The sequence below is a fragment of the Poecilia reticulata genome, chromosome 11, assembly GCF_904066995.2.
Source record: "Poecilia reticulata chromosome 11, P_reticulata-male-v2, whole genome shotgun sequence".
Lineage (NCBI taxonomy): Eukaryota > Metazoa > Chordata > Actinopteri > Cyprinodontiformes > Poeciliidae > Poecilia > Poecilia reticulata.
This window is the reverse complement of record NC_088840.1, coordinates 18,995,550-19,023,211: the sequence shown is the minus strand read 5'-3', so window position 1 is coordinate 19,023,211 and position 27,662 is coordinate 18,995,550. Positions and strand designations below refer to the sequence as shown.

At 38.9% G+C, this 27,662-nt stretch overlaps 1 protein-coding gene across 6 annotated transcripts in view; it reads right to left on the bottom strand.

The window, feature by feature from the left end:
* Positions 1 to 27,662, bottom strand: part of rbms3 (RNA binding motif, single stranded interacting protein) — a 339,603-nt gene that overhangs the window by 146,901 nt on the left and 165,040 nt on the right. For all 6 annotated transcript variants that reach the window (XM_008422426.3, XM_081612665.1, XM_081612666.1 and 3 more), the window contains one exon: positions 13,771 to 13,862. In XM_008422426.3, the coding sequence (XP_008420648.2) occupies positions 13,771 to 13,862 (92 nt within the window). The remainder of the gene's footprint in view (positions 1 to 13,770; positions 13,863 to 27,662) is intronic.

The window sequence follows — 27,662 nt, the reverse complement described above, 5'->3', positions numbered from 1 at the left end:
CTCGGATCAAAATCTGAAAATCTGGTCCATAGATTGTCCATGAGGTTATGGTCAAGAAAGTTTGCTGCCCATTTGTTGCCTAAATCCAACGTGACAAGACTTGAGAATTTATGTTCACAGAATATTTGGTAAATGCCCAAAGGGACTGTTAAGACCTGCAGTTGTACTTATAGCAAAAAGTCCTTAAGCAAAGTGTTGATTCACATATAAATGCACACAGCAGTTTTAAGCAGCATTTTTTATCCACTTCTCTCTTATGGCCTACATTGTTTTGGTTTCTCACATGAATAGTCCAATACAGTTTGTGGATGTAATGTGACAAAATAACTAAAAGTTGAGGAGGTATGAAGTCTTTAATATGGGACTGAAAATTGGCTGTTAGATGGTAACTGTAACAAAAATAAGAAAAAGAAAAATTCTAAAGTAAGACTGAAGAAATATACAACATGTGTTTCTTTCCCAACCTGAAAGACTTTGGGATCTTTGGAGCTGCAGAATGTGCTGATGTTTAGTTTTGTTTGTAATACAATTTGATGAAAAGCCAATGATCTAAAAATCACCTCACAGGGGCCTGAGACACCCATGTGCCATACATCTACCTCTCCCCATTCGATTTCCTCGTCCAGACTGCTGACCGTCTCTAACTACATCCAGACCCTGGAGAAAACTGTGTGAGGAAAAAGATCCCCTACTTCACTCCACTTTAAGATCTACACTTTATCTTCCTTTTCTCCCCCTCATCTATTTCTTCTCCTCTCCTGCAAAGTAACACTCCTGGAATATGTCTTGAGTGCTTTGGCCCTTCTGATCATAGATAAACTACAATGACCCCTCTTTTATATCTTTCAGTCCTTTTTTTCTGCACACAGACAAAAAAGGTGAATGATTTCAGATAATACGTCAATTGAAAATGTACAAAAATATAAAGAAAGAAGGTGTCAGTTTTATTCAAAGTGTTGGATAATCGCCACCTTATTGCTTTTCTTATCACTTTGTATTTCACAGCCTTGTCCACGTACAGAGATACTCTCCAGGGCAGAGCTAGTGAGATGAGAAAAAAATAAAAGAGCCCAGTTAACTCCAGCCTTCCTCCTGCTCATTAGGCGGGATGAGCGGCTGACTTTGTGTCAAAGAGCTGATCAGCAACTCCAGCCCCGATCTGCTCTGCCTGGACTCAAACCTCCGTCTTACTACAGACGTCTCACATATGATTGAGGCAACTGGAAATGATTACAGTCAGGGTAATTTAACGTGGCATACCCGCTGAATTCATTCATGACGAGGAAGATGCTGAGGGGGAAAAGAGAGCAAGAGAAGGTGGTGCAATGAGAGGGAGGTGTGGGCAAAAGGAACGAGGGACAATTGTGAAAAGTGAAAATGTGTGGAGAAGTACTGAGGTAAAGAAAAACAAAGTAAAAGGTATGTGTTTGATAGAATTGATATTTTAAAAAATACTAATACTAAATATATTTTGATCTTACTCAAATTGCCTATAAAGACATAAGTAAATGTATGAAGATACATGTCCTCCATCACCTGGACTGATTCTGAAAAACTCAACCTGGGCTCCCAAATTCCTTCATCTGAAAAATCTGTAACTAAATCCAAATATGCTGGGAGGCTCTTTACAGTTTGTGAGCATGAAAAATGTGTAGAGCTAAAATCGCTAAGCAGATGTAGAGATGAATGGAGAAACAGCTAAAGGGAAGGCATAGATATATAAGGAGGAGTCTCAGGGTGGGCGGTAAAGAGGATTCCAATCAATGACTTAATTAGCATGACTGATGAAGACAAATTAAAATGGGTTTTCTGAGTCAGGAGAGAAACGAGGAGTGAAATTTGACATGGCCTCCAAAAGGACCAAAATAAGCAAATGCAAATGTTGAGCCGAGATGTCGAGGAGAAAGTTTTAAAATCCTATTTGGGCCTAAAGTTGTCGGTAATGAAATGGGGGGGAAAAAAAAGAAAAGTACTCCTTAAAAAATGCACCAAACTTTCCTGGTGAAAGCTTTGCTCAACACTAAAGGTGTGCGATTGATTTTCCAATACTCGCGTCTGTTCCCGGGTTGTCTTCTCAGGGCCAGCTGAGTAAATGAATGCAAAGCGTTTCACCTGGTCTATGTGTGTCAGCGTCGAGCGTGGAAGCCCGGTCCTTTGAACGCCGTCTCTGTGGGCCCACTAATTGAGCCAGATCAATTCACAGAGACAGCAAGCAGGTTGGCACAGTTGCCACATCAAAGAGATTCTAATAACTGCACACTGTGGCCATTACTAAGCCTGAAAAAGCCATATTTATATTTGCTTCAAAGCCAGCCTGGCAGCAGTGAACAAACTGAGAAAGGAGGCCTTGAGTGTTAGTTTTTTTTTTTTTTTTTTTTTTGAGCAGATGATTGGACACAAGGCCATTTTGGAACAATTTGAGAGCAGAATAGATAATATTCACATATGCATAAATACAATCATTTAAACTGTGCTTTAATTAGGCGCAGCTTTGCAGCGAGAGTGGAGAGTCATAAAACCTGCAAAAACACCCTGATGATCGACTGATTATTCCTAAGAAGAGCTATAATGTTTCACCCAACCACACTTTGGTATTGTCGACGCATCTTTCTACCATACTCCACGGACCACTCCTTTAAATAATCCACTTAGTATTCATGTTCCATGACACGAAGGGGGAATTCACTAAGCTTTTTGGGGTGAAAGAAATCTGTGCGAGAAACATTTGCACATCGACACGGCTGCAACTAAAATACAGCAGTTGTAAAAAAATAAATAAATAAATACAGCACTTCAGGTGAAGTGGGATCATAGTAAATCTATTCAAAACATTTGATGCATAACGTGAACTTTTCCGTGTACAACAGGAACGCCAAAGTCAAGTCCTTGAGAGTCAACTTCCTGCAACTTTTAGATGCATCTCTTCTTCAATACGCCTGAATCAAACTGAGAGGATCATTATGGTGCCACCGCAGAGCCGATCAGCTGCTAGTGAGGGAATTCAGTCATTTCATACAGGTGTGTTGGAGACGACTTTTTAGTACATGGCTATTTCCTGAAAGCGGTAAACCGAATCCATATTGCATTATGAAAAGTAAAATCGCTTGGTTATTAAGTCCAGGACACCACCGGTTCACAGAAGCATTAGTTATGCTAAAGCTGTCTCTTGCCAGTTATTTCCTTCCTCTTCATGATTCACTTTCTCACTTGCCTCTCTCTGCTTGATAAGTGATAAGTTTGTAACTTTGTTCATTAGTGTGGGCCTGTCTCCTGCTGTACAGGCTGTCTGAGGTGATATAATGGGTGGCAAACCTCTGGCTCTCCCCTTCCAGCTATTGCTCTCTCTCTCTCTCTCTCTCTCTCTCTCTCTCTCTCTCTCTCTCTCTCTCTCTCTACTAGGTCTCACTTTGAGTCCCCCTCTCAACTTCCATTTTTCTTGCAACCCTTCCTACCTTTTTCTTTCCACTTCGTCTCTTTCACTCCGGCTAGCCGGAAAGTGCGTCTCACTTTCTCTCACGCTCTCGGCTCGGCACGTCTCCGCGTTGCTCTGCGAAATAATTTACCACACGCAGTGCTCCCGCGTATGATTGAAGCATAATTAGACAGCGGAGGCAGGGAAGCCAGCAGAGGTGCTTGGGAGCCAGCGCTCGTCAGATGGTCCGTCTCACTCTCACCGGCTTTGCCCTTCAAAACTATCACTTCTGCAGCAGGAGCTGGGAGGGGTGTGCTGTGATGAGCCACTGCTGAGCTAACTTTGGCACAAAAAGTCAGTCATTTGCGAGGAAGTTTCTCTTTTTTTTGGGAAGTAAAATTATCTCCCAACATCGAAAGAAACTTCCAACATTGTTCTCGTTTGCAAGGTCTTGCAAAACGTTTTCATACTCCTTACACTTTGTTGCAGATAAACATTTTGTACTACATATATAAAGCTGTGCTTTATTATACAAATGGATAGTTATAAAATGAATTTTCTCCCGTTCTACTCTAATGCACCTAAATAAAATCAAGTGCAACAAGTCAAAAGCAAAGTCATGGAGAAGTTTAAAGCCAGGTTATGTCATAAAAGAATATAACAAGCTTAGGACATCTCACAGAACGCTTTTAAATAGAAAGAGTTACACAACTGCAAATCTACACAACACGGTTGTCTGTCTAAACTGACAGGCCAGGCAAGAAGTGTAAATAGTCAGAGCAGCAGCCAAGAGGCCCATGGCAACTCTGGAGGAGTTCCACAGTTACTGTGGGAGGATCTGTCCAGGCTGTAACCATCAGTCATGCAAATCACAAATCGGGCATTTATGATAGAGTGGCAAGAAGGAAGTCGTTGTTGAAAAGTTCCCATCAGAGGTCCAGTCGTGCAGGACACGCACTGAACCGAGAAGGTGATCTGATCAGACGACATCACACAATCTTTTGTTGCTTCCATACAAAAAGCCCCAATGTGAGACAGAAAACTAACACTCCATTCTCACAGCAAAACATTGTGGTGGAAACATGCAGCGGCAAGTTTTACTTCAACATGAACAGGAAAGTTGCAAAAAACAAAATAAACATTAAGACAGGAATAGAGTTTTACCTTACAGTCAGTGATATGTTAGAATGGCTTACATTAGACCCAAAAATATGTTTGAACGGCTCAGTCAAAGTCCAGACCTGCTGTTAACAGATGTTCTGCTTCTGATCTAATTGGTTTCCAGAGGTCCAACCTGATGAAATGCACTAAATTTTATGGTGGTAATTTGATGAAATGAGAAAAAAGAGCCAAGGTGGAAGAATATTTTTGAAAGTAATGCAGTTATTGACTATCTTAATTTCTAAATTCTTGCAATAACAGTTTAAAATGTTTTTATTTGTCAGAATAAGGTCTTGACTTTAAAGCAGCATACTTTTCAGGCTGCTTTGAACTCTAAGAGCTTTTTTCTCCCTCCTTTGCACAAAAAAATGCTGGAGAGGGATAACAATTTAAAGTGAAATGTTCACATGCCATACACAAACGGTGGAGACAATCATTCAGGTTTGTTGTTAGTTGTGTATAAATGGTGACTATGGTGAGCATAAAATATGGAGCCGGAGCTGTTGTGAGCAGCCATGATCATTAGGATGCCAATGTTGATGGCAGCTTCAGAGGAAAAGTGCTGATCACCGCACTGACACCATCTGCTCTGCCAACAAATACTGAGGCAGATGTCAGAGGGGAATTGGCATTACATTCAAAGTGGCACACATCGCTCCGAAAGGTGCGCGATGCTGCTGAGTGAGCACCTGAATCCCCCAGTGTCTGTCCAATTATCCCGCTGTATTCCCAGCGCATTTCTTCCAAATTTAACCCGTGCTACGGGAAGACGCGGGCCTCACCAGGCTAGCTGTTGTCAGCAACCAACTGTAACAGCACTGTCAGCCGTCCCTTTGATTACCGCCCAGAGGTCACCCTGTGTTGAGCCGAACCGCGGCGGTCCGGTGCGTCAGCTGAGCTGAGACGTCAGAGAAGTCACCTTTAAAGGATAATAAGAGGACTGCTGACTGACTGCAGACCACCCGGGGGGGGGGAAGGGGATTCGTGCTTTTTCCACATGAATATAAATGTGATATTGACAGAAAATTTTCCCCAGGAGAGAGAAGCGAACAGACAGCAGAAGAGACGGTGTGGGGGCAGAGAGGGGGGCACAAAGTTAAAGTGAAAATTCATGAGAAACACACAGCAGGACTGATCACTCAACTTTGTTTCGCAGTGTTGTGGTTTCTGCTGTTCATTACTGCTTGATGGACCAGTGGTTCCTCTCGGTTTTAGCGTAAATATTTGGGATTCACTTCAAGGACACATGTTAATGATGCCATTAACACAATTTCCCCTACCAGTTGCAAAGTGAGTGAAAAGTCGCACCCCTCTGCTCGCCCTTACTTCTAAGAAGCCTATAAATATTGCCAGTGATGCACAAAAGGCTTCATTACTATTGTTTACAGTGAAGGAAACGGGTTCATAACTGAAACAGCCCGTTGATGATTAACCATTTAGATTAGCAGTTCCAAGACAATTTAGTTTCTAATCCACACTTGTAACCCAAACTATTGCACATAAAGGAACTCAAATGTAAGCCAGTGTTTGGCTAGTAAGTCAATGAACACAGGCATGATACCACAAAGTCAAATAAACAATTGTAAAACCTATTAAATAGTGCTATGGTTACCAGTGGTAAACTATGTATGCCAGCACACAGACAAAATACCCTCAGATTTTTTTGAACACAAGATGTGAAACATGTTGGCGGCAGCTTCATGCTGTGGGGAGGATTTACCCTTTTCCTCAACATGGACAGGGACATTGCTTAGAGTTGACTGTAATATATTCCACCTTCCAAAGAGGTTAGAAATTGTGAAAATTTCACAATTTGTGGCAAGACTTGAAAAAATGCTCTACGCAGAGGCTCTCAGTTCAATTTGAAGCACATTTAGAGTTTTTGTAGGAAAGGATGAGAGAAAGTTGTCGGTCTCTTTGAAAAGCTGATATAACATGCTGAACTCTGACATGTGTCCAATAACGCACCAAAGGTTTCAATCGTCCTGCTTGGGAATTAAACTTTTAAATGAAACCCCATTCTAGCTTAGAAAAAACACATCTGCAAAAAGTAAACTATTAGGCTTTTTTTAAAATCATTTCATCACTGTTACTATTATCTTTTACAAGCAGCTGTAAAACATATTCTACACATAAGCAATTACATTTTTCATGTAACACCATTTATAAATGTTGTCTAAAGGTCCCCATCTACAACCACTCATGGGGCCACAGTTCATGTATAATCTTTTGGAAAAAAAAACAAACAAAAAAAAACTGAGCCATACACATGTAATTATTTCCAGATATCTCTTTTTCCCACTCGACTAGAATAAATAAATACCCAACATGCCACCAATAAATAATTTGAAGCAAAAACAGGACATTTTGCGTGGAAAACAAACTAATTTGCATTCATGCTCTTTCATCTCCAAAAGTATCACAGGATTTCTAGTCAAAGTTCATACTGGAAACAAGAAATGTCCATGGGATATTAGCGCTGCTCTGCTAATTCTCAGATGTACACACTGGAAAAAATAAAGTAGAAAATGGACAGCTTTGTTTTCATCCAGGCCGTTATCAGCAAAAGCCGACTGCAGCGAGAACGGGGAGGGATGATTTCCATAAAGACTGGCTGTTGTCTGAAAGCAAGCAGCTGTCAGGCGGAATTACCTCTCCGACACAGACACCACAATCGAGGGCGCCCTTCCCATAATTCAGTCTGATTGGCTCAAGGGGAAAATGGCAGCCTGTGGAGAGCGAGGCGAGCGGCTGGTTGACAGGTTTGCATCTGCGAGGCTTGATGCGGCGTTTGCCTGTTATCATTTTGTCTGCTCGACGTGTCAGTTTTCTCACTTCGGATAGCTACCTGAACAAAGTGGCACGGAGAGTGGAGTCCGTGCTGTGAGGAAGCAAGTAGGTGCCTGTGCTCTGTTTATCAAGACTCTCGCACAAAAGGTGATGAAGAAAATAACTACCATCGCACGTCTTCGAAGGTTTTGGGAATTATGAAGCATGGTAGTTTTTGTTTTGTTTTTTTGTAGAAATACTGCTATTTTGTCGTATTGTTTCACATTTCTAGCTATGTTTGATTTTAGAGCTTTGAAATATTGAACAAAAATCTTAACACTTGTTGCTAAGATGCATGTGGTTTTTATTCACAGTAGGTTTTTGCAGGTGTTCTTGGTTTTAAAGGACTTCATGAATTGGTGGTGGGAAAAAGAAAAAAAAAAAGTCCAAAATTTTAGTATTTAAACTAATAATCACACATCAGATACCATCCACGAAAAAAAAAAGAAGCGTAATTCAAATTTCTGGCTAATGTAATTTTTCTTCACATTTGTCCAATTTACTGTATTTACTTTAGATAAGTTTTCTAAATTGTGAAGAACAAAATATGTCAACAATTTCTTTACAAAAAAAATGTGGATGTAATGTATTTAAAATTAACAGAACATTACATACCAGGTGTTAAAATCAATAACCTCAGTAGCTTTTCACAAGTTTTGAAGGGCTTAAAATTACCAACTGCCTTCCTCTCCAGTAGCCAGTGTTTTTATATGTATATTCTTGTATACTTTCCATGTCTCTCGAGTTGGTTGATTATAGTCTGCAGTACGAGTGCCATGAAACTGATGGCCATGCAGGACTGTTTATAATTAAAGACGAATCTGTCCAGTGAAGCTAAGTAGTAACATAGGGCAAACAACCAAACTCCAAATGTCGTTAGTAGTCAAAAGTGGCCAAGTCAGATGATATATTCCGCAAAAGCAAACATTTGTATCCAGCTCAGTTAGCTCCAAGCCCGCAGTGCAGAGAGGCTGGGACGGTAGCTGCAAAAGGCCCTCTGAGTTCACCACTCTGTAAACGTTTTTCCCCAAACTTTGGAAACTTGATGGGAGTCAACTCCGAAGCGGACAACGTCATCCCTGGAGGAAGCATCTCCTCTGTGTCCCCGGCAAGCCAGTCAACCCAAACAGGAAAGATTAACACCGGGAATGGTGCTGTTCCGGTAGCATAACTAGCACACCTTGTGTTACGACCGCCGTCGTAAGGTTAATTATACCAACATGAGTGTGCAGGTACCCGTCCCTGATTGGCTTTCCAGAAGACGACGGAAACGTCTAATCCCGGAGGTGACGAATATAAAGGCTGCTGAAGCGGACTTCCTGTGTTCCATCCTCGACTCATCTCCACCGGCCACACCCCTTTCCTTTGTTCACATGTGTTAGAGTTCTGGAGTGAGTTGCCATTAATGTTTCCTCAGTTTTCTCATGTTTTTCTTAGTTAGGAAGGTACGTTTTTGTCCTTTGGTTTATTTACTTTCGATTAGACAAGTTTCTGTTACTATTTAGGTAGTTTCCGTTTGTTAGATGTTTTCGGCGATAGCTCACTCTGAAGCCAAATACTCAATTTGTAACATCTTTATCAAAAATACATCTTTTTAAAATAAATAATAATTATCAACTGTTCAACATTGTGTGTGTCGGTTGTTGAGATCAGAGGAGAATGGATCCTTCATGTTGCGACCTGGCCCCCCCTAGACTGGTCGTAACACCTTGTTATGTTATGCTAGACAAAACAAGAAAAGCTAAACATTCATTTTAAAAACTTAAATGTTCAGGGATTTGTCCCACTTTTTTTCCCCACCATACACATCTGACTGACAACTGACAGTAACAAGCAAAGGGGGTGTACCACTCCCCCCTGCACAAAAAAGCTTGAAATGCTTTGAACATAAACCAGAACCATTTTGACCAGAGGTCAGCAGCTGCCTTCATTCAACTCAGGTCTGAAGAATGATCAACAACATGAAAAGTAACAGGTATATTTTTTTTCTACAAAAAAGTACACCCAACCTATTTGTTTGGTCTTCTCGTCAAGTGCAAATAATTATGAACTTTTGCTTTTTCCTTCCTTTGATCCACTTTGCAAATCATCTCAATTTTACATACAGAATTATTCGATGAAATTTTGACTCCAGTTTAAAGTGTCCCATGTTAATTTGTTATATCTCATCTTCCAAATATTATTTTTATAATTAAATAATTGTTTAAAAAAAATTTCTGACACCATGCAAGAACAACTTTTAAACAATAATTGGGATTCTACAGCACGTTTGATTCATAAATGTCTTAGCTCTTTGTTGAATTGCACTACTTCACTTTCATTCATAAAAAAATAATGCTTCACACACGGGATCACCAGAAAAACTATGTGTTGGCAGTAATTAGGATAAAAACCTAACTTTACCTTTGCTGTGCATGTAAGCATCCAAGCGGGCTCTCACATACTGTACAGTGTCGGGTTCACAGGCAAACCCAAATACCAACAACCCCACACCTGCACCCCTCAACATATCCCACGTGCTCTTCTCTGGTGCTTGTGTGGAGGTGAGTGACAAGGAGGGAGGTGCAGGGGGAAGTGTCCTGTAGGTGTCTTAATTATGGCTCTTCTCCTCCCTCTCACTGTCACCGTCCCCAGGGGAGAGAAAGACAAAAAGAAGGCAATGTTTCATCTCTGCTGCCTTGGTATTTTAAATTCCGAGGGGAGTCAGAGGAGAGACAGCAAGCTATTTCTTTGGAAAAGGAGGGAGAGAGAAAAATCAAATGATGGCTTCTCTTTCTCCTCCGTTTCTTGCCTCCTTTGCAGCTGTGTTTAAAATAAGGCATCTTAATAAAAGAGCTTTAATGGCGTCAAAGCAGGAGAAAGAGGCACAACTTGATTACTGTGACGGTTTTATTTAATGAGCTCAAAGCCTCTGGCCCTAACTTGGTATTCATTTATTACTTTGTTGTGGGGAGATATATGTGACGAAATGGAGCAAGAGCAGCGAGAGAATCGGGAAGAATGTTCCTCATATGGAAGTTGTGGCGTTTGTGAATTTTTTTTCCTGATTTAGATTCAATTCAGAACTCATCTGCCTTCTTATTCCCTCTTATGCAAAGTACTGCTGTGCTATGTACAGTGAGGAAAATAAGTATTGAACACTCTGCGACTTGGCAAGTTCTCCCACTTAGAAGTCATGGAGGGGAAATTTTCGTCTTGGGTGCATGTCATCTGTGAGAGACATAATCAAAAATAATAATAAAAATAAAAAAATTGGAAATCAGGATGTATGATTTTTTTTTAATAATTTATTTGTGTGTTACTTATTTGCAGCATGATTTCTAAGGGGGCGAACTTCAAATTAATAAATTTTACAAATGAGAAAAAATATACACGTAATTTTATGCTTTTGAAAAATATTTAAAATTTAAACTTAGGTAATATTTCTCAGTAATCTTTTTTTACAATAAAAAAAACAGGAAAAAAAATATTTGAATAGGTTTTATATCTGAAGGTCAATGCTGAGCTCTCTTCCCTTTTTAATAAAATTATGAATATTGAAAAAAAAAAAAAATGCCGTTGCAGAAAATGGATGACGTCATAGACAATTTGGCAGGTAGGCAGAGCCAAAAACAGCACAATTAATTATTGATGGGAATAAATTACTCTCATTGGATGTTGGCTGGGCAACCTGTGGTGGATGTGAAAATAAAGATTGGTATTAATGTGTACACCAGAGGGTAAAAGTGGCATCAAACAAAAGGCAAAGAGATAAAAGACAGGGGGGAGGCATTAGGAGGTAGAGTTGGTAGAGTGATGGTTGTGATACCTGGTAAAGAGGCATTAGAGAGATGCAGAGGGAGTCTATAAAAGCAAACTACTCCTTAATGTCTCTCGCAAGTGTGATAAAAGCACAGGGTTGCAGGACAAAAAGAATGCTGGCCTTTCTATTTGAATGAACAGAGCAAGGGGGCATTCAAAGCTCAACTATTATACATAAATGCTAATAAAAAATGATTTCATGAATGCGCCCACGCACGCATGCAAACAAAGATTCTCCAAAAAAGGTCAGCTCCTTTTGTTTTGGGGACACAGGACCCCGTCAGATGAAAATATTGACAGAGAATGGGTGAGCAATGCAAAGAAAGGCCCTAAAATGAGATGGACAAAGACCCCATCTGTATTCTGAGAGCCTGCCCTCTTATAAATATTGGAAGAAGGACACTGGTGGGGAGAGGAAACGGCCAAATGGTGCATTTGAGAAATGGCACACCTGAGCACCACGCGGGATATCATCTCCCCCCTGTCAGATCCCATCCCATTTGATCAAAATAATCGCCACCTTCATCGTTATCATCAATTCTGTCATCTTCACTGGCGCCATTCTCCATCTCATCAGTCCTTCTTTGGCTTCAAGAGTGGGGGGTGGGAAGGGATTTTTGGGATCAGATCAAATGCTTACATCTCATCTGTGAAAATCACTCATGGTGCACCTCTCAAAGTCATCACCATATTTATTGCTTCAGTGCTGCTGACATTTTTCCCCACCTATTTAGATATTCGGACATTGTTGAGCATTTGATTGGTGCCGCGGCAGCACAGAGGGAGGCTCCTGCTGGGCTTTGTTTAACAGCAACCACTAACGGAAATACAAATTAAAAATTCAAATTTTAATTTTAAGGAAATTAAAATATCCTTGTAAAGTCAAACATCCTTTATGAGATGGTGATATGATGTGATATATTTCAAGCTTTTTGGTTAATTCTAGAGATTTTGGCTTCAAACTAATAAAACCCACAATTAAATGTCTTTTTCAGAAAATTAGTTTTACACTGACAACTAAAAAAAAAACAACTGTTCAAAGACAAAGTTATGTTATAACCTACATGATAAACATCAACCACAGATGATCACCAATACCCTCAACAAAGAGGGGAAAACCAGAAAAATATTGCTTCTGAAGAATTGGTTGCATCAAAGTCATTTCATGGAATGTTTTGTGGAAGGAAAAACTGAAATTAAAGGTTAACATTTTGTAATAAATGTAATGTTTAACTGTGTTCTAATTTTTTTGAGATGGATCTGCTAAATAAAATGTAAAAATGAAATAAACTGTAGAATTTAATTTCTTGCCAGGCTGACAATCACATTATAGTCACGTCAACGTATCAGAAAGATTTAGGATGCAAATGAGATCACATTGTGGTCTGTGTGTAATTTCACCATTTAGGTTTGCTTGCCAACATGGCCTTCATTGAACAACTTACTGCTGTCTTTATGAGCCTGTCTCATCTGCTTCTACTTTAACGCTTTTCTTAATGCGGCACAACACAACTGAACAGGCCGGTCAAAGTTCACAGAGCAGATCCAGTTCAGGCACAAGCAGACACGCAAACCAACATTCAGCCCACATCACCTCTCCGAAACAAACTACACTAATTATTTCTGAACTTTCTGTCCTTCCACAAAGCATCAGAAATACATAGATGTACTCCACAGTCACCTTTAAATGTGTCAAAGAGACTAAGCAGCTTACAGGCCACGATAAACAGGCTTTCTTAAATTAAAGGTTGTCATTAAACTGCAACATATTGCAGATAATTACATCCAGGAAAAGTGTGTTTGTTGTGGAAAGCTGAATGTTTGAGAGACCTTGAGAGATCCATCTACACTTTTTAAACGTGTTAAATGTAAAAACTTAAGTTTTAGCAGAAAATAAATGAGATGGAGATGTGAATAGGCATTGGTCGGTTCGTAGCATAAAGGTAACAAGAGTTACGAAAGTCTACGGTTAAAAAGAGTCTACAAAATTTTGTCAAATTGTACCATTTGTCATGATTCTACATTCCTCTTCCCTACAGTAAAGATAAATTAAGCTGAAAAGCAATAGCGCGGAAACTGAAGGAGTGCCCACTTTCACTCATTTGGAGCAGCACTGTTAACTAAAAAAAACCAACAACAATAAAAAAAAACATAAGCTATCAGCAGCATGGCTGTGAAGCAGCCAACTGCAGTTTCAACCTGAGCAGACCGCGTGACTAATTAATATGAGTTCTGCATAATTCTGTCAGTTTGGGGATTTCAGAATCGCAAAACTCTGAATATTAGACTTTGCACATTGATACATAGCCACTGCATTGGACCTCGTCTATTAGCTGCTTTAGCTAGGGACGTGCAATTGCAGGCGCCATTACAGTGAGGCATATAAACAAAACCATACTGTTCTGATAAGGGATGAGCATGTCACAAATATGGCCATTGTGCTCCTATTTCTAATCCAACATCTGTAAAATAGATTAATTTCTTCAAAATGAAAACATGAGAACCTCGTACCGACACATGGCCATTCAGTGCCTTGTAAAAAAATGAATAAATAAATCCCTCCTTACCTTGGCCATTTGGGCTTGCACCCCAGTGGCTTTGAGAGATGAAACGGCCTTCTGAGCTGCAGCTGGACTGTCAAAATCCACAAAGCCATAACCTTAACAAAAAAAAGAGGGGGAAAAAAGGCAAAGAAATGAGAAAATGATAAACATTAGTTAGGAAAAAATGAGTGCAGATGACTAACAAGGAGAATGACGAGCACTTGGTAATTGTAGCAGTAATAGGTTGGTAACATGACTACAGAGGCTGCCGGTTTTCATATCTGGTGAGCACTACAATGTTTGATAATTAGCGACACTGACGTTCATAGGGGGATGCTATGCATCTTAATTAGTAGCATGGATGAGCGATTTAGTAATAACAAACCCCGGCACCCTGCCCACCTCTACCTCCACACGCTCTGATCCAGTAATTCACACACAGTTGCACACACTTTGAGCAAACACCCATAAACAAAAGGCGCACTGAGTGGCCGTTTGTGGCAGGCTGTGGTTTAATGACACCTCATACACATTAATTTCAATTAAGGTAATGATCATTTCTGAAAAGTCCGCGATTTAAAAACACTGATTAAAGAATATCAGAGATACTTGCATAAATATAGGAGACCTTCATTAATTTTTTTCAAAACGACGCTTTTCTCCCGTTCAGCCTTTTGATTTTTGGAGACAGACGCTGGCAGAGCCATGTCGTGTTCCTCAATGGCCAGAATATTAACTCAACCCCATTTCACAGCCTCCATAATCCTCTCCCTGGTAACAAATCTCCCAAAGTTTGACAGCGCACGAGAGCAGCTGCCATTTCTCTCCCTCTCTCATCCTCATAAAGACACACTTTATAAATTTCCCAGAATTTAACCTCGCTGTTCATCTTCTTACCGCGTTCTTCTATCCATCTCTTTCTCCAAAACACTTTCCCTCTCTGTCTGTCTCTCATATTTTTGCCGACCTTAACAGTCACCAGCCCCCATCTGGAAATTCATCAAAGCAGGGAAGCAGAGGGGGAGGGGGGGGGATGAAATCTGTGACTGTGATTTATGAGTTATTGTGATCCCGACGTTCTGCGGGATGTATCAGAGACGGGGGTCACGTCTGTGTTAATTAAAATTTGGTGGCGGATTAAAGGCAGTCAATGGTGCCCTCTGATCCACTGTTTCAGGAGGAAAGTGCAATTAGAACAGGATAATAGCTGCAAGATTTTCCATCGGAGGGGGTTAAGCGTAAACTCGCAAATGTTTAAGTACACATGAAACCTTACTTTTATCCTGTCACACATGTAGACAGTTTGTACAAATAAAGAGGTTGTTACTTTCTCTCTCATTTGTGCTGCGGTGGCGGAGAGGGGTCATTTTCTTGTTGGATGGCCGTTAGGGAGAGCAGGGTAATGTGAAAATCATAACCTGTGGTGGAAGAGAAATCGAGCGCGAGGACTGATTAATGGCCAGCTGTTAGAGTGGCTCTAGGAGGGGTGGCTCTTTAATTGTGGAAATATGAAGAGCCAGAGTAATATGTCCTGATTCAAGTAGGCAGATTTATATATATATTTTTTCCACAAAAGGTAATTTTTCATCCAGTATTATTTTTCAGGTACCTGTAATTAAGCAGTGCATCCGACTGTTCTGTTACACCAAATGACGACTAAGATCAGTGGCAAGAACATGACAAATATAAGCGTGCATGGTGGAGTTTGATTAAAAACTGAAAACAAAAAGAAATGTTTTGGTGAGATGTACATATAAAAAAAAAAGAAGTTATTTTGTGGAACATTTTAATCTGAAAATACTTAAATCAACTGGATGTTAAAGAGTAGCTAAACCCCAAATCAACTGTTTTTGCAGGTAAACTGTATAAACTTGGCCTTGAAGTATATCTTTACGTTCCTGTGCAAATTATGACATTTTGACATTTAAAATCATCTCAGTGCTGCCCTCTTTGGGTTGGAGGATGGCCACTGCAGTTGAATTTTCCTATTGGCTACAACTGCTCAGTTTGGTCAATCTCTACGTCACAGTCCCACATTTGGGTAAGAAAAACAATCTCACTCAGGCACATATAATGTTAAAGCGAAAAATGTCCATGTATTTTATTAGGGCTTTATGTGACATGATTGTCAAACTAAGACCAGCTGTGAAAAATTAAACAGCATGACATGACAATACTAAGATACTGTTAAACTCCACATGAAAATAGTTAAAAATAAAAATGTGAAATGGAATAAGTGACCCATGAAATGTAAAACTTAACAGAATTATAAGATACTAGTAACAAATATTAGCTTGATTTACCAAAGGACTGACATCAATCAAACAATGTTCCCTCTTAATTTTGCTAAGGTGGCTAAAGGACATTTTGTCCCTCATCAGATGCCTGCAGCGGGAAGCAGAAGTTGACATATTTGAGTAAAGCCGTCAAACAAGCTGAGAAATCGCAACAAATTCCTCTGATATATTGTGGACTAAAAACATTTTCCATAAAATGGAAAGCCTCAGCAAAGCAAAGCTACTTGAGAATATGTGTTCGCGATCAATCATTTGGAAATGCCTATAGATGATGGAAACAGCTACAGTGATTTAAAACAGCATTTTAACCCAGACGTTTTTGATAAGATAGCTTTTCAAAATAACCCAATCCATAATTTCAGACATCTTGATCTTCCCCTGTCTACATGCTGTGAATTTATTAGCACTGCATAAAATTTCAGCGGCGCTGTCGGCCTTACTGGTTCCCTATTAGCGCTCTAAAATAACTGCATCATACTGTAAGCTAAACTTGGACACCACAGCTCTTAGCTTATAAAATTTAAGTTTGATCGTTACCCGAGCGTCTTCTGACATTTCGAGTGCAGCAATATTTGATCATATCATGACAACATTCAGTTGTGCCTTTAATTCAGTAATCATTTTTTTGTTTAATTAAACGTTCTAATCCATTTTTCACTCATGACAGATAGCATTTTGCAACCGCAGCATTTGACGGTTACATCCTGCCACATTATTTTTATACAGAGACTCTGGATGACTATATTCTCCTTCTTTCCACTAACGATGGAATTTAGATGTTTTTAATTTGACTGAGGCGACAATATAAATAAAGGCCCATTCCCCTTTAGTTCCACTCAGAGCGTTTTAACTCCGCATTTAGGCAAAGCATGTAATGTAACTGAGGCCCTTCTGGGAAATGATTCACTTTAATAATCAGAATATTCCAATGGTGAACACTTGAAACTGCTGATTACAAATTTAATATTCACCCCATTACCACCTGGAGTGCACTTATCAAACTTTAAACAGAATGAGGATTTTGGAAACGCTGACCCATATTCTGAGAGGTGGAAGGAGATAGAGAGAGAGAGAGAGAGAGAGAGAGAGAGAGAGAGAGAGAGAGAGAGAGAGAGAGAGAATAAGAGCACAAAGGGAAGAAAGAGGTTTTCTGGGGTCAGCGGAAGAAGACCCAACTGACTATGTGAACCAGCAGCAGAAGTAGGTCCAGTTTCCTCTTTTACTGTGCAGTTATTCTGGCTGATATGTGCATTATGACTCCATGATGTGTAATATTATAACCACAAAATAAAACCATTAAAGGTTTAAGCGATAGAGAAAGGAGATTCATAACAGAGAGATGCAGGGAAAAAGAATCATCAAATTGTGCTTCTATCAGACAGAATGGTTGAGTGATTATCATTATTGTTCTCTGAATGAATCTGCAATTATTCTGACTCATCCAAAAGATTTCGAGGAAAGCTTAAAGTATGATGGTTAGATATTAAATAATTATGCTACTTAGACTGAAGATTGAGGTTAAAATTTAATTGTGCTTATTTTACGTAGATTTTTAAATGCATAGACACAAAATGATTTAAAAGAAAGCATTAAAAACAAATATCGGTTATTTTAAATGTTGCAAAGAAATAAATATACAGTATTCAGTTTTCAATATTATATTATTTTGAATTCTATAGATGTTTTTCGCATATCTGAAGCTTTTGTGATGCATTTATTTTTTTCCACAAAGTTTCCCTTGTTAGAACCTGATTATTTATGTGGCTCCTCAGAAAGTAGGATTTTTATTTTCCTTTTATTGTGACTATTTTTGTTGTAGACAGCAGGAGACATTTTTAGAGCTTTTAAAAAGTTCTCAGCCAGCATTTACTAGACAAACGTAAAAACAGAAGATTTTATTTCTTGCTTCGTTGTGCATCAACACAAATCTTGCACTTTTATTATCATTCAGGCCTTTTTATTGATAAAGTCAGACAAACAAAACCAACATTACTTAAGATGCACAAAGACGGGAGTATTTTTGCTGCTATGATTGTTTATATGAGGTTTAGGCTGTAAAATTAAGAAAAATAAATCTGGTTGCTAGTCAAAACTAAGTGGTTGGTTCATTTCTTGACTTATACAAGTAAATTTGCAGAAGTATAATTAACACTTTGCCTCACCTTTGCAAGAACAACATGTGCTCTGGTGTATGTGGATTTTTTAGCACAAGCGACACCAAGATAATTAAAAACTAATTAAAGGTTTGCTTGTTTACCATCAGTGGGATAACAACACAGGACGATTTAAATAAAACCTGAATTTGTCTTTATATTTTTTTTGTCAGATGTTTTGGGCAGAAGCCGTTTTAGCTCAAAACATTATTTGTTTTACTCCATAAAGGTGAGATGTTAATATGCAAACTAATTGCATGAAGGCAAGTTACCTTTACAGAACTTGCTTTTGTGAATAAATATCATCCATTAAGTGACTTTATCATGAGTTTTGAGAACTATACTTGAAATCCAGGTTTTTAAAAAAATGTAAACAGAAAATATTGTATATTCAGATGATTAAAATTGATTGCCTAACTCTGAATTGGCAAAATTATTAAGTCTTACGGATTAAACCAGTAAAATTTCATTTGTAAAACACACATTTTTTAAAAAGATTTTTTAAGTGCTCAATGAATTTGACAAAATCATTTGAAAGAGCATGCTTGATATATTGAAAAATAGTCATTTTCCAGAGGGGAATATGTCAGGTTGTCCACAATCTTTGGAATATTACAAAAAATATAAAGGCAGATGTGACAAATTTTATGTTTTGTGAAATAGCTAAAAAATTACTAGTTGTCAACATTTAAATATATACATTTTAGCCAAGCACAGCATCTATGGCAGGCATGTTTACTGATGCGCTGATACTTGACGAGTCACTTAGCTGAAGAAAAAGTCAATTAGGTTGTAAAACGAAAAAAAAAAAAAAAAAAGCATTACGGTTAAAAAGCCATGCCAGACACCTAAGAAAGACACACATCGTCATGACGATGCGTGCAGATGTTGCCAGAAAGAAAGGTTTCTCAGCCCGAGTCAATGTCGCACCGCCTCTGTATTCAGCAAGTACACTTTCTCAAGTTACAATCTCGAGAGGGATGCAGGGGGCAAGGTGTTGCTTTAAAGCCTCCGCGCAGACACAAACACCCAATCGATTGCTGTCACTTAAAAGCAGCTCAAAGTGACGGACTACATGCGTGGCTGCTGATAATATTGTGTAGTTGCACACCAATATGCACACGGAGTCGCTGAAGGACACGTGCAAACAGGCAGAATGACACCTCTCTCTCTCTCTCTCTTTCTCTCTCTCTCTCTCTCTCTCTCTCTCTCTCTCTCTCTCTCTCAGACACACAAACAGAGAGTAATGTGCAGACACACAGACAGTCTGAGAGGAATAAAGAGAACATGAGCTGCCATATCATATTTCCTGGTCTGGCTCTAACTGGTAGCCTGTCAAGATAAAAGGACCATCTTCAATCAGTTACTACATGACAGTGCTGTACTACCCTCGCCTTGCCTTTACTCTGTGCTCTGTGGACGTGCGTGTGTGTTCAGGAGGCAATGTGCTCCATAACACAGTCTCCTTAGGAAGGTGTTGTAGCGTAGCGGATGTCACCTCGAGCCACGCGCACACACAGCAGTCTTCGGCAGAGAGCGGAGATAAGGGACTCATTACAGAAAGAATCGACGTATCAATCAACGTTGCATCATTCCTGCATTCACCATCAAATTATGCTAATCCTAATTACTTCTGGGGAAATGACTATTCTTTATCTGCTAATAGTCAGGATTGTTTGGGGTTTCCTGCCTACAACATTCACTATTATTCTCCCCAATATATCAATTTTTCACATTCTCATATTAAGCACTAATGATCCCATTTTACACCCCATACAATAGAATAATAATGCCCTAAGCATGAATAATGAATCAATGTCAAGTTATGGAGACTTACAATGGACTGCCAGGCAATTGTTTACATGTTTGTGAACCATTAAGTAAGTTCTGAAGTAGCCCTTGTGTGAGCGTCATTAATTACTTTGGTTACATGTATGCAAATAACTCAAACGTTGGATGGACTGCAGTACATGTGAGAATTCAGGAATGTTATTTTGAATTGAAGTATAGTTTGTTTAAAGCTGATTCTGCCTAAACATGTCTGTTTAGGAACACAATTTATTTAAACATTCAAGCTCATATTTAGGTTTAAGGTTTATATAGTGATACTCCTTTTAGATTGTCTTTTTGAGAGATGCCCGTCTCATTTCATATCAGAGGTTCTTGGTTGAAGGATAATTTTATAATTAAAATGTGTCATGAAAATTTTAGGTTCAAGTGTAAATGAAATGTTATACCCAGGCTACATTAGCAAATTAATTAATGCTAGCATATCAGCTAACATTAGCCTGTTTTGGCAGCTTTGCTTTATGAGGTAATGTTAGTTAAAAACATACGACTCTGCAACAGCTACACCTAAAAGCCCTAACTATATTGAAAGCCTCTTGAAATAAAAATCTTTTTAGCTCTTTATCTAAAAGAGCTAAAACAAAATAAAGCACACGCTAATGTGGTAAAGTCAGCATATTATTAGATCTGTATTTATAACTTTAATCAAACGTAAGCAGAAAATTTAGAAAAGGGTAAAAGAAATGAAAAACTTAAGAGTCAAATGCCTTTTGATTGATTACCGGTGTGCAGCAAAGCTTGAAGATGGTTTAAAAGTAAAAAGAATGATTTAATTAGAAAGGAAAGAGCCTAACATTAAATACGATCACATTTGTTCGGTAATCCGTTTACACATTCAGTAAAACCTTCACTTCGTAGAAGCTATTTGTCTTGTGACAAGTCTCTCTGCCTTGCAGGGTGGGTGGGTGCTGAATTTCGGGGGGCTGTGGTATGCTGAACAAACACTGAGGCAGAGACCAGCGGTTTTACAAAAGTGAAAAAGGCATCCATGACTAACTGTGGCCAAGCCAAGACCGCCTTGGTCACACTCCAAACCAAAAGGAGAGCATCCCAACTGGGACGCATTCCTCCGTCCTCCGTTTACCCCGCACCAGTAGCTGAGTTTGGGATAAATTCTGTGGCTACTAAACCATGAGTATTTGTGGAGCGAGGATAAACGCCCGTGTGTGACCTTCACATTTCTTGTGCTTATGTAGCGTGCATGTGTAGGTGCGCAAGTAAACAAAGGAAGATGATAAATTCATCTTTCTGCTGAAGCGCCCCGCTGAGAAACATCTGCATTGCAAATAGCTTCGCAGCCATGAGTATTTAAAACTTCTGACCACATGACTGTCATCAGCACAGCGACACTGCAGAGAAGTGACAAGACGCAAGCCGATCCCCATCCACCGCCAGACTACAGCTTAATGTTCCATCTGACATTCATAAAATAAACAGCTTTTGCTTCAATCTCAGATCGAAAAACAGCTTCCAACACATGTGCAGCTTCTGCTGCTCCACAAATTGGAGGGCACTCATTTTCTTGTCCAGTGCTCCAAACGCTACCGTGCTTGTGCCTGGCGAGAAAAATTTGTTGTAGAAAAACTCACATAGAAGACTATTCTATTCTAGACGCTGGTGACAAGATAGCAGCAGGGGCAATTAACTTATCAACCTTCCAATGGATTTATGGCTAAAGCATACATCTCGGCCCAAAGCAGCCAGGTTATTGGCTGTATTGTATTTCTTGTCATTTTCCTCTGCAGGTGTAGGAGTATCCTTGTCAGGAAGCCGCAGTCTGGATCTGCAGAGGGCAGAGTGCCAGGGCTCGGGGCCAAAGAGGCCACTGGCAGCTCATTGGGACGATGACAAACTGAGCACATGGTAAAAAAAAAAAAGTCATTCTTCATCCAATATCTGTGCGAGCGTTATAAATAGGATCTATATAACCGCGAAGCGCCTAAATTACATGTTCAACTTTGTCTGCCCTTCAGGGAATAATGGAGGGATTTTACATAGGAATGAAACAAATGCATTGCTTTTATGTGGTGGTGAATCTAACATTTGTTTTACATTTACACAAAGGAATACAGTTTAAACTTTAGCCGTGCAGCCCACAGCTAAATATTTAACGACTGAATGTAAAAGAAATAAAAATAATAATAATGTTAATTTCTTGTAAATGTATCATTTAAAAATGCCTCTTCACGTAGAAATAGCTGTATAGGTGTTTCCTCACCTATACACAGATATACTGAAGGATTTAGTGTGCATACCGAGTAAATGTCTCTTTCATGCACTCAGGGGGAAGAGCACATCAGGGGCTTCTAATTAGATGATGACCCTGCTCTACCTCTTGAGTCACAGCCGCCCACAATCAATTAATCTAATAACCCAACTGGCTAAGAGTTTCTCAGAAAGCATTACTTCTTTAACAGTTACTGCTGGAGTTAACTTTTTTCCACTTATAGCAGTTTATTTCACAATGTCGCAGCTGTACCCCAGACCACAACCAAGGAGGTATTTTAGCTGTGTTGAGAAATAATGAGGATTCCCCCCACACCAAAAGCAGAGTGAGAGCAAGCTCTTTAGTGGTTCTATAGAAGCATAGCAGAGAGACAATGGCATTTTATAGTTTTCTGAAAAAATATGCTCAATTCAATTACATTTAAATCCTAATATACTGTATTTATCCCAAAGGGAAATTTGATGTCTTCATAACTCCTATCCTCCAGGTTTTTGTGGACCATAGTGCTGTAGGCAGAAAGGATCTCCAGAAGCAGCCAGTATCGCAATCAATCTGAAGACTGTTGCTGTGTGACAGTATCATGGCCGTCATGACATGCCAACAGCTCAATTTCAAGGTGCAGAGGCTATATTCCACAATTGTTGTTGGTAAGCATTGCTAATCCCCCTCATTTGCATTTGCCGCTCTGCATTAAATTTCTGTCTGGCCGTATGATTAGAAAGCCAAGCAGAGAGAAGTTGGAGTTGGAGATATTTACTTTACCCGTCATGATCTAGATGGTTGGAATTTCATTCTCTCTCTGCTCGTTGGTCCTATTATGCATCCACAAAGCTTCCTTTTCAATTTTTCTGGATTTTTTTTTAAATCAAAGCTCAGGTTTTATCTGAGCTTGTACTTTGTTAATCAGTCGCTCCCAGTTTTAAAAACAATACCTTGTTGACAAGGTTGCACGTAATAAAACGGTCTAAAATCAAAGTTATAAGAGCAAAATCCTTCCAGATGCAAAACACCCAAAACCAGAGGACATAACTGTCTCAACTGCCTCAACCAAAAACTTATGGACAAAAGTCAAGAAAACGAATAAATCTGAATAGCACAACTACTCCAACATGTTGTCACCATGAGCAGCGCAACTCCAGAATGCTGATCGTGCCTTTCTTGTATTTTTTAGAGGAGCACATTGCAGAGAAACTTTACAAATTATTTATGTATCCATGCAAACAGATGCTTTATTATTTCCTGCATAATTCATAAAATTAAACAGCTGATTTTTTTTTAGAACAGTTTTTTGACCAACATTTATTCTAAATGCTCAGTAGTTACCAACAGGAGCTGCTCACACTGTTTCATGGAGACACTCACAAACTTTGATTGGTTTTCGATTCCTATAAAGTTCTGCTAATGATCAACATGGTTTTCTTCTCTGCCCCTGACAGCTACAGTTTTTTTTTCTGTGATAAAGTCAGAATCTTAGGCAGAGGAGAGAAAAACAACTGACAATAAGCCACCAAATACTGGTAAATAATTCAACCTTACCACTTCAACATGCAACATCAGTTAAGTTTAGGAAAATACTACAAAAAGCATTTAAGGCATTCTTTTCTTTATATAAATTCAAAATCAAGTTTTAGGAAAACTTGTGGAAACAGATGCTGAACATGAAGCTTTTTTAATGATTTTTTATGATAATTATGTGATTTAAAGAATACACTCAACTTCCTTTCATCATAATTTTAAACTATTTTTTGTTATGACAGTTCTCTTTATATAAATTTAGACAACTGGTTCACATTTTAGTTTTCCCCCTTTACTGAACACAACAAAAATCACAGTGAGAAGCATTTCCTTACTCTGTCAGAGCGACTTTCTTCTGTTTTTTCCATTTCCTTTATTGTTTCTCTTTTGTTCTGTCTTATTATCGTTCCTTAATTAGCTCATATCTGTTCACACTCATTAGCTACAGCATTGCACCATATGGCATGTTGAAGATTTCCGAATATAAAATCAGAATACCAGTTAAACGACTGTTTTCACCGAATACGTTTGTAAGAAAAGATGCTAACAGCTATATTGCCATCCATGACGTCTTCATTCAAAAACGTATATAATCAGCATCGCCATATTACATTAAAATGAATTCTTTTATCTCCTAATCTCTCCTAATCTTTGAGCTATAGAAGACACAGATAACCTTAGGAGAAACATAAGATTTGTTGAATTGCAGCAACATATTGCTTTATTATGAGTGCCTCTAAGCTTGGTAACTTCATTCCAAAAACACTGATGTGTTCGGTGCAACATGTGAAGAGCACTCGAGAAGGTTTGAGAAGTGGGCTTATTATTTGTCAAGAGCTTGTTAAAAGGTGACCCGTGGCAAAAACAAGAGAATCTACACATTCTCAATCACCCAATAATAGCCAACATTTATGCAATATACATTGATGTAAAAGTGCAAAACATCTAGATGCCAACATACAAACTCATGCAACCACATTGGGTACATAGCCGTCCGTAGATGTCCAGTGCAAGGTCACTCAAACCTTCACAGTCATTCAGATTTGACTGTATAGCTCCTCACTGATGGGAAAGTTTCATAGTATGCAGATTTTTACACAAAGAGCAATTGCAGCTCCTCTTTCACACTTCTCTTTCACTTCACATGTGGAATGTCTTGAAATAACTTCTCCCTTTATTCCACCTGTACCTGGAGACCACTAAGTTTTGCATTCAGACGTGGTTCTATCTCCCGCAGCACCACATGATCCTTACTTCAGCATCAGTTTAATATATAATATAATCATGCCCAGTCCAATACCAAGCTGAACAGATGAGGTGACAAACTAAATATATGAACAAAGCCAGATCACAGAGTAGCCTGTTGGATTGGATCATGAAGGAAATCTCAGAGTAGAGGTAAACTTTAGACTCTGGACAAAGACGAATCCTCCACTGGATCCAAATGAATATGCAGCTCATTTTTTAGGTCTTGCATCTGTTAGTCATTCATGAGAAACTGCTCTGCCGCCCACAGCTATAATTCCTATTCATTGGAGTTATGATTTATGCCACCCTTAACTAATCAAGGGTGTGATCATTAGTCAGGGGATGTGCAGAGGGTGAAAGCCATGGCAGTGAGGTGGAGAGTTGTATCTTATACAGTGTTTCTCTTGCATTTTATGGCTTAGGTTAAGGATAAGAAATGACTGCAGGTACACCTCCTCGCCGCTCACTGGTGTTTGACGAGGCATTTTGTGAAATTTGTTTAAAATGCAATATTCTTTTGAAGACTACTTTATAATCAACTGGGTTGATTTTTTTTTATCCACTGTTGCCACATTGTTCCTTAGGATGGGGGATTTCTGCAAAGTCATGATGCAATCTGCAGGACTTAGACTTTCTTAGAAAAAAACTGTTTGCAAAATCTGTTCACAAGCATTTCGTCCAAGTCAGAGTTAAGTCAAATCAGAAGTATAATGAGGCCAAACTGTACTAGAGTTTCTAGTCTCTACACATTCATCTAATATTGTCAAACAGATGCATGGTCTCCCTAAAATACAGCATTGATTGATGGTTTATTATTATTATTATTATTATTAAACTTAATTTAAAACACAGGATGTGGACATTTACTGGTTGTGGTTTCACAGAAAGTTGATAGACAAAAGACCAGGCAACTGATAGACAGCCAGAATGTAAGGCTTATGTCACTAAAAAGAAAATCAATGAATTTTTGGTCAAGATTTTGTTTTTTAGAATGTCAAATATCTATTTGTATATTTTGTGTAGATTATATTCTCCCATGCGATGGTAATTTAGCAGGTATGGTAATTTAGCAGGATAATTCTTCAAATTAATAGCACAATAAATGTTTATATATATATATATATATATATATATATATATATATTTTAAAGAAATCCAACACCTCTCTTACTTTTTTAGACATTGAAGTCTAAGCTTTATTGATGTTTAGGATCGACTGATAGCACTGCAGTTGGATAATCAATTATTCCTCACAACAACAACTTCCCTAATTTTTATGCACACAGTCTTAATAATTGCACATTTGTTACATTAATTTAAAAGACAAACTTGGAAGCAGCGGTTAAGTCCTTTTAATGGCCCTTACTTGCTGAGTAACATCACAGAAAACCTTTTCTACCACAATGACCATCCATTATTTACATTAGAGCTACTCAAATGATCTACACATTCTGGCTTACCTTAACCCCTGATTACATGAGACAGGTTTTATGAAACTTGGGTATCAAACCTCGAGTCTTACTCAAATTTAAACTATCTTTTTTACTTTGATCTCAATTTCCCATCTCAGATTTTCACTGAATGACATAAATGATGGTGAATTGATTCTGTGTTATAGTATAATTTGTATTGGTTTGGATATAACTGGGTCTGAATTTGACAAAATGACTGGTTTGTATTGGACTAATACGAGCTGAAAGGGATTTTATATAACTGGATATAAATTGTGTGTGTGTATTTGTTGTGATTTGGTGATTTACAAAAGCAAAAATGGAAATCAATTAAACCTCATGAGCTAGTGGAAAGAAGAAATTACAGCTACCAAAAGTGTCAACAGTGATATTTTAAAACATGTTTCTATTGATAAAAACTTTGTAATTGTATTAAAATGCTTGTTCTTTTTGATTTCACCTCACCACGGCCCCTACTTCTGACACGATGAATTAGAAATCCACAAAAAGAGGAGACAACCACACTGCATGTGAAAACAGCACAGGAAGTGGATGGAGTACAAAAGGTCAGAACTCAAGGAATGTGCTGCTCGTAGCCAGGCTCCGTCTATTTATGACAAGCTTAGCCATTCGGATATCTACTTGGTGAATGGCCAGCTTGAACCTTACAAGAATGGAGGCAGAGATAGAGCAGGGAGTGAGGGGAGGCGCTTGTGGTGGGTTCCTGTGTGATTAGAAGATGTTAACAAAGGCTGTTGGTGTTATCCAGTAAGGTTCTGCACACTGAATCTGCCCAGATCAATGTGATTATCTCTCAGCTATTGCTAATTAGAGTCATTAATTCACAATGCAAGCAGGAAACGGCGCACACTTACTTTCCCTTTCTCCTTTGGCTGATCTCGCCTTTCTCTGAAATGGCTCAGAGAGTGCACAGCCTCTTGGATAAGGTCTGTGTGTTGGCCACACTTCAGTCGAGATTCTCATCTGCACATAATTCACTTTCAAAGGGCAGAGAGGGCGGCAAAGAGAATCCTTAATTGCGCCGCCACAGTGTCCAACATAGACAAATGTTTATATCTTGGCCCGCTAATGAGAAACCAATAACGGATGCGAAAAGCATTCTAAGCCCCCCCCCAACCCTCTCCCCACACCCACCACGGGTATGCATGGACATGAC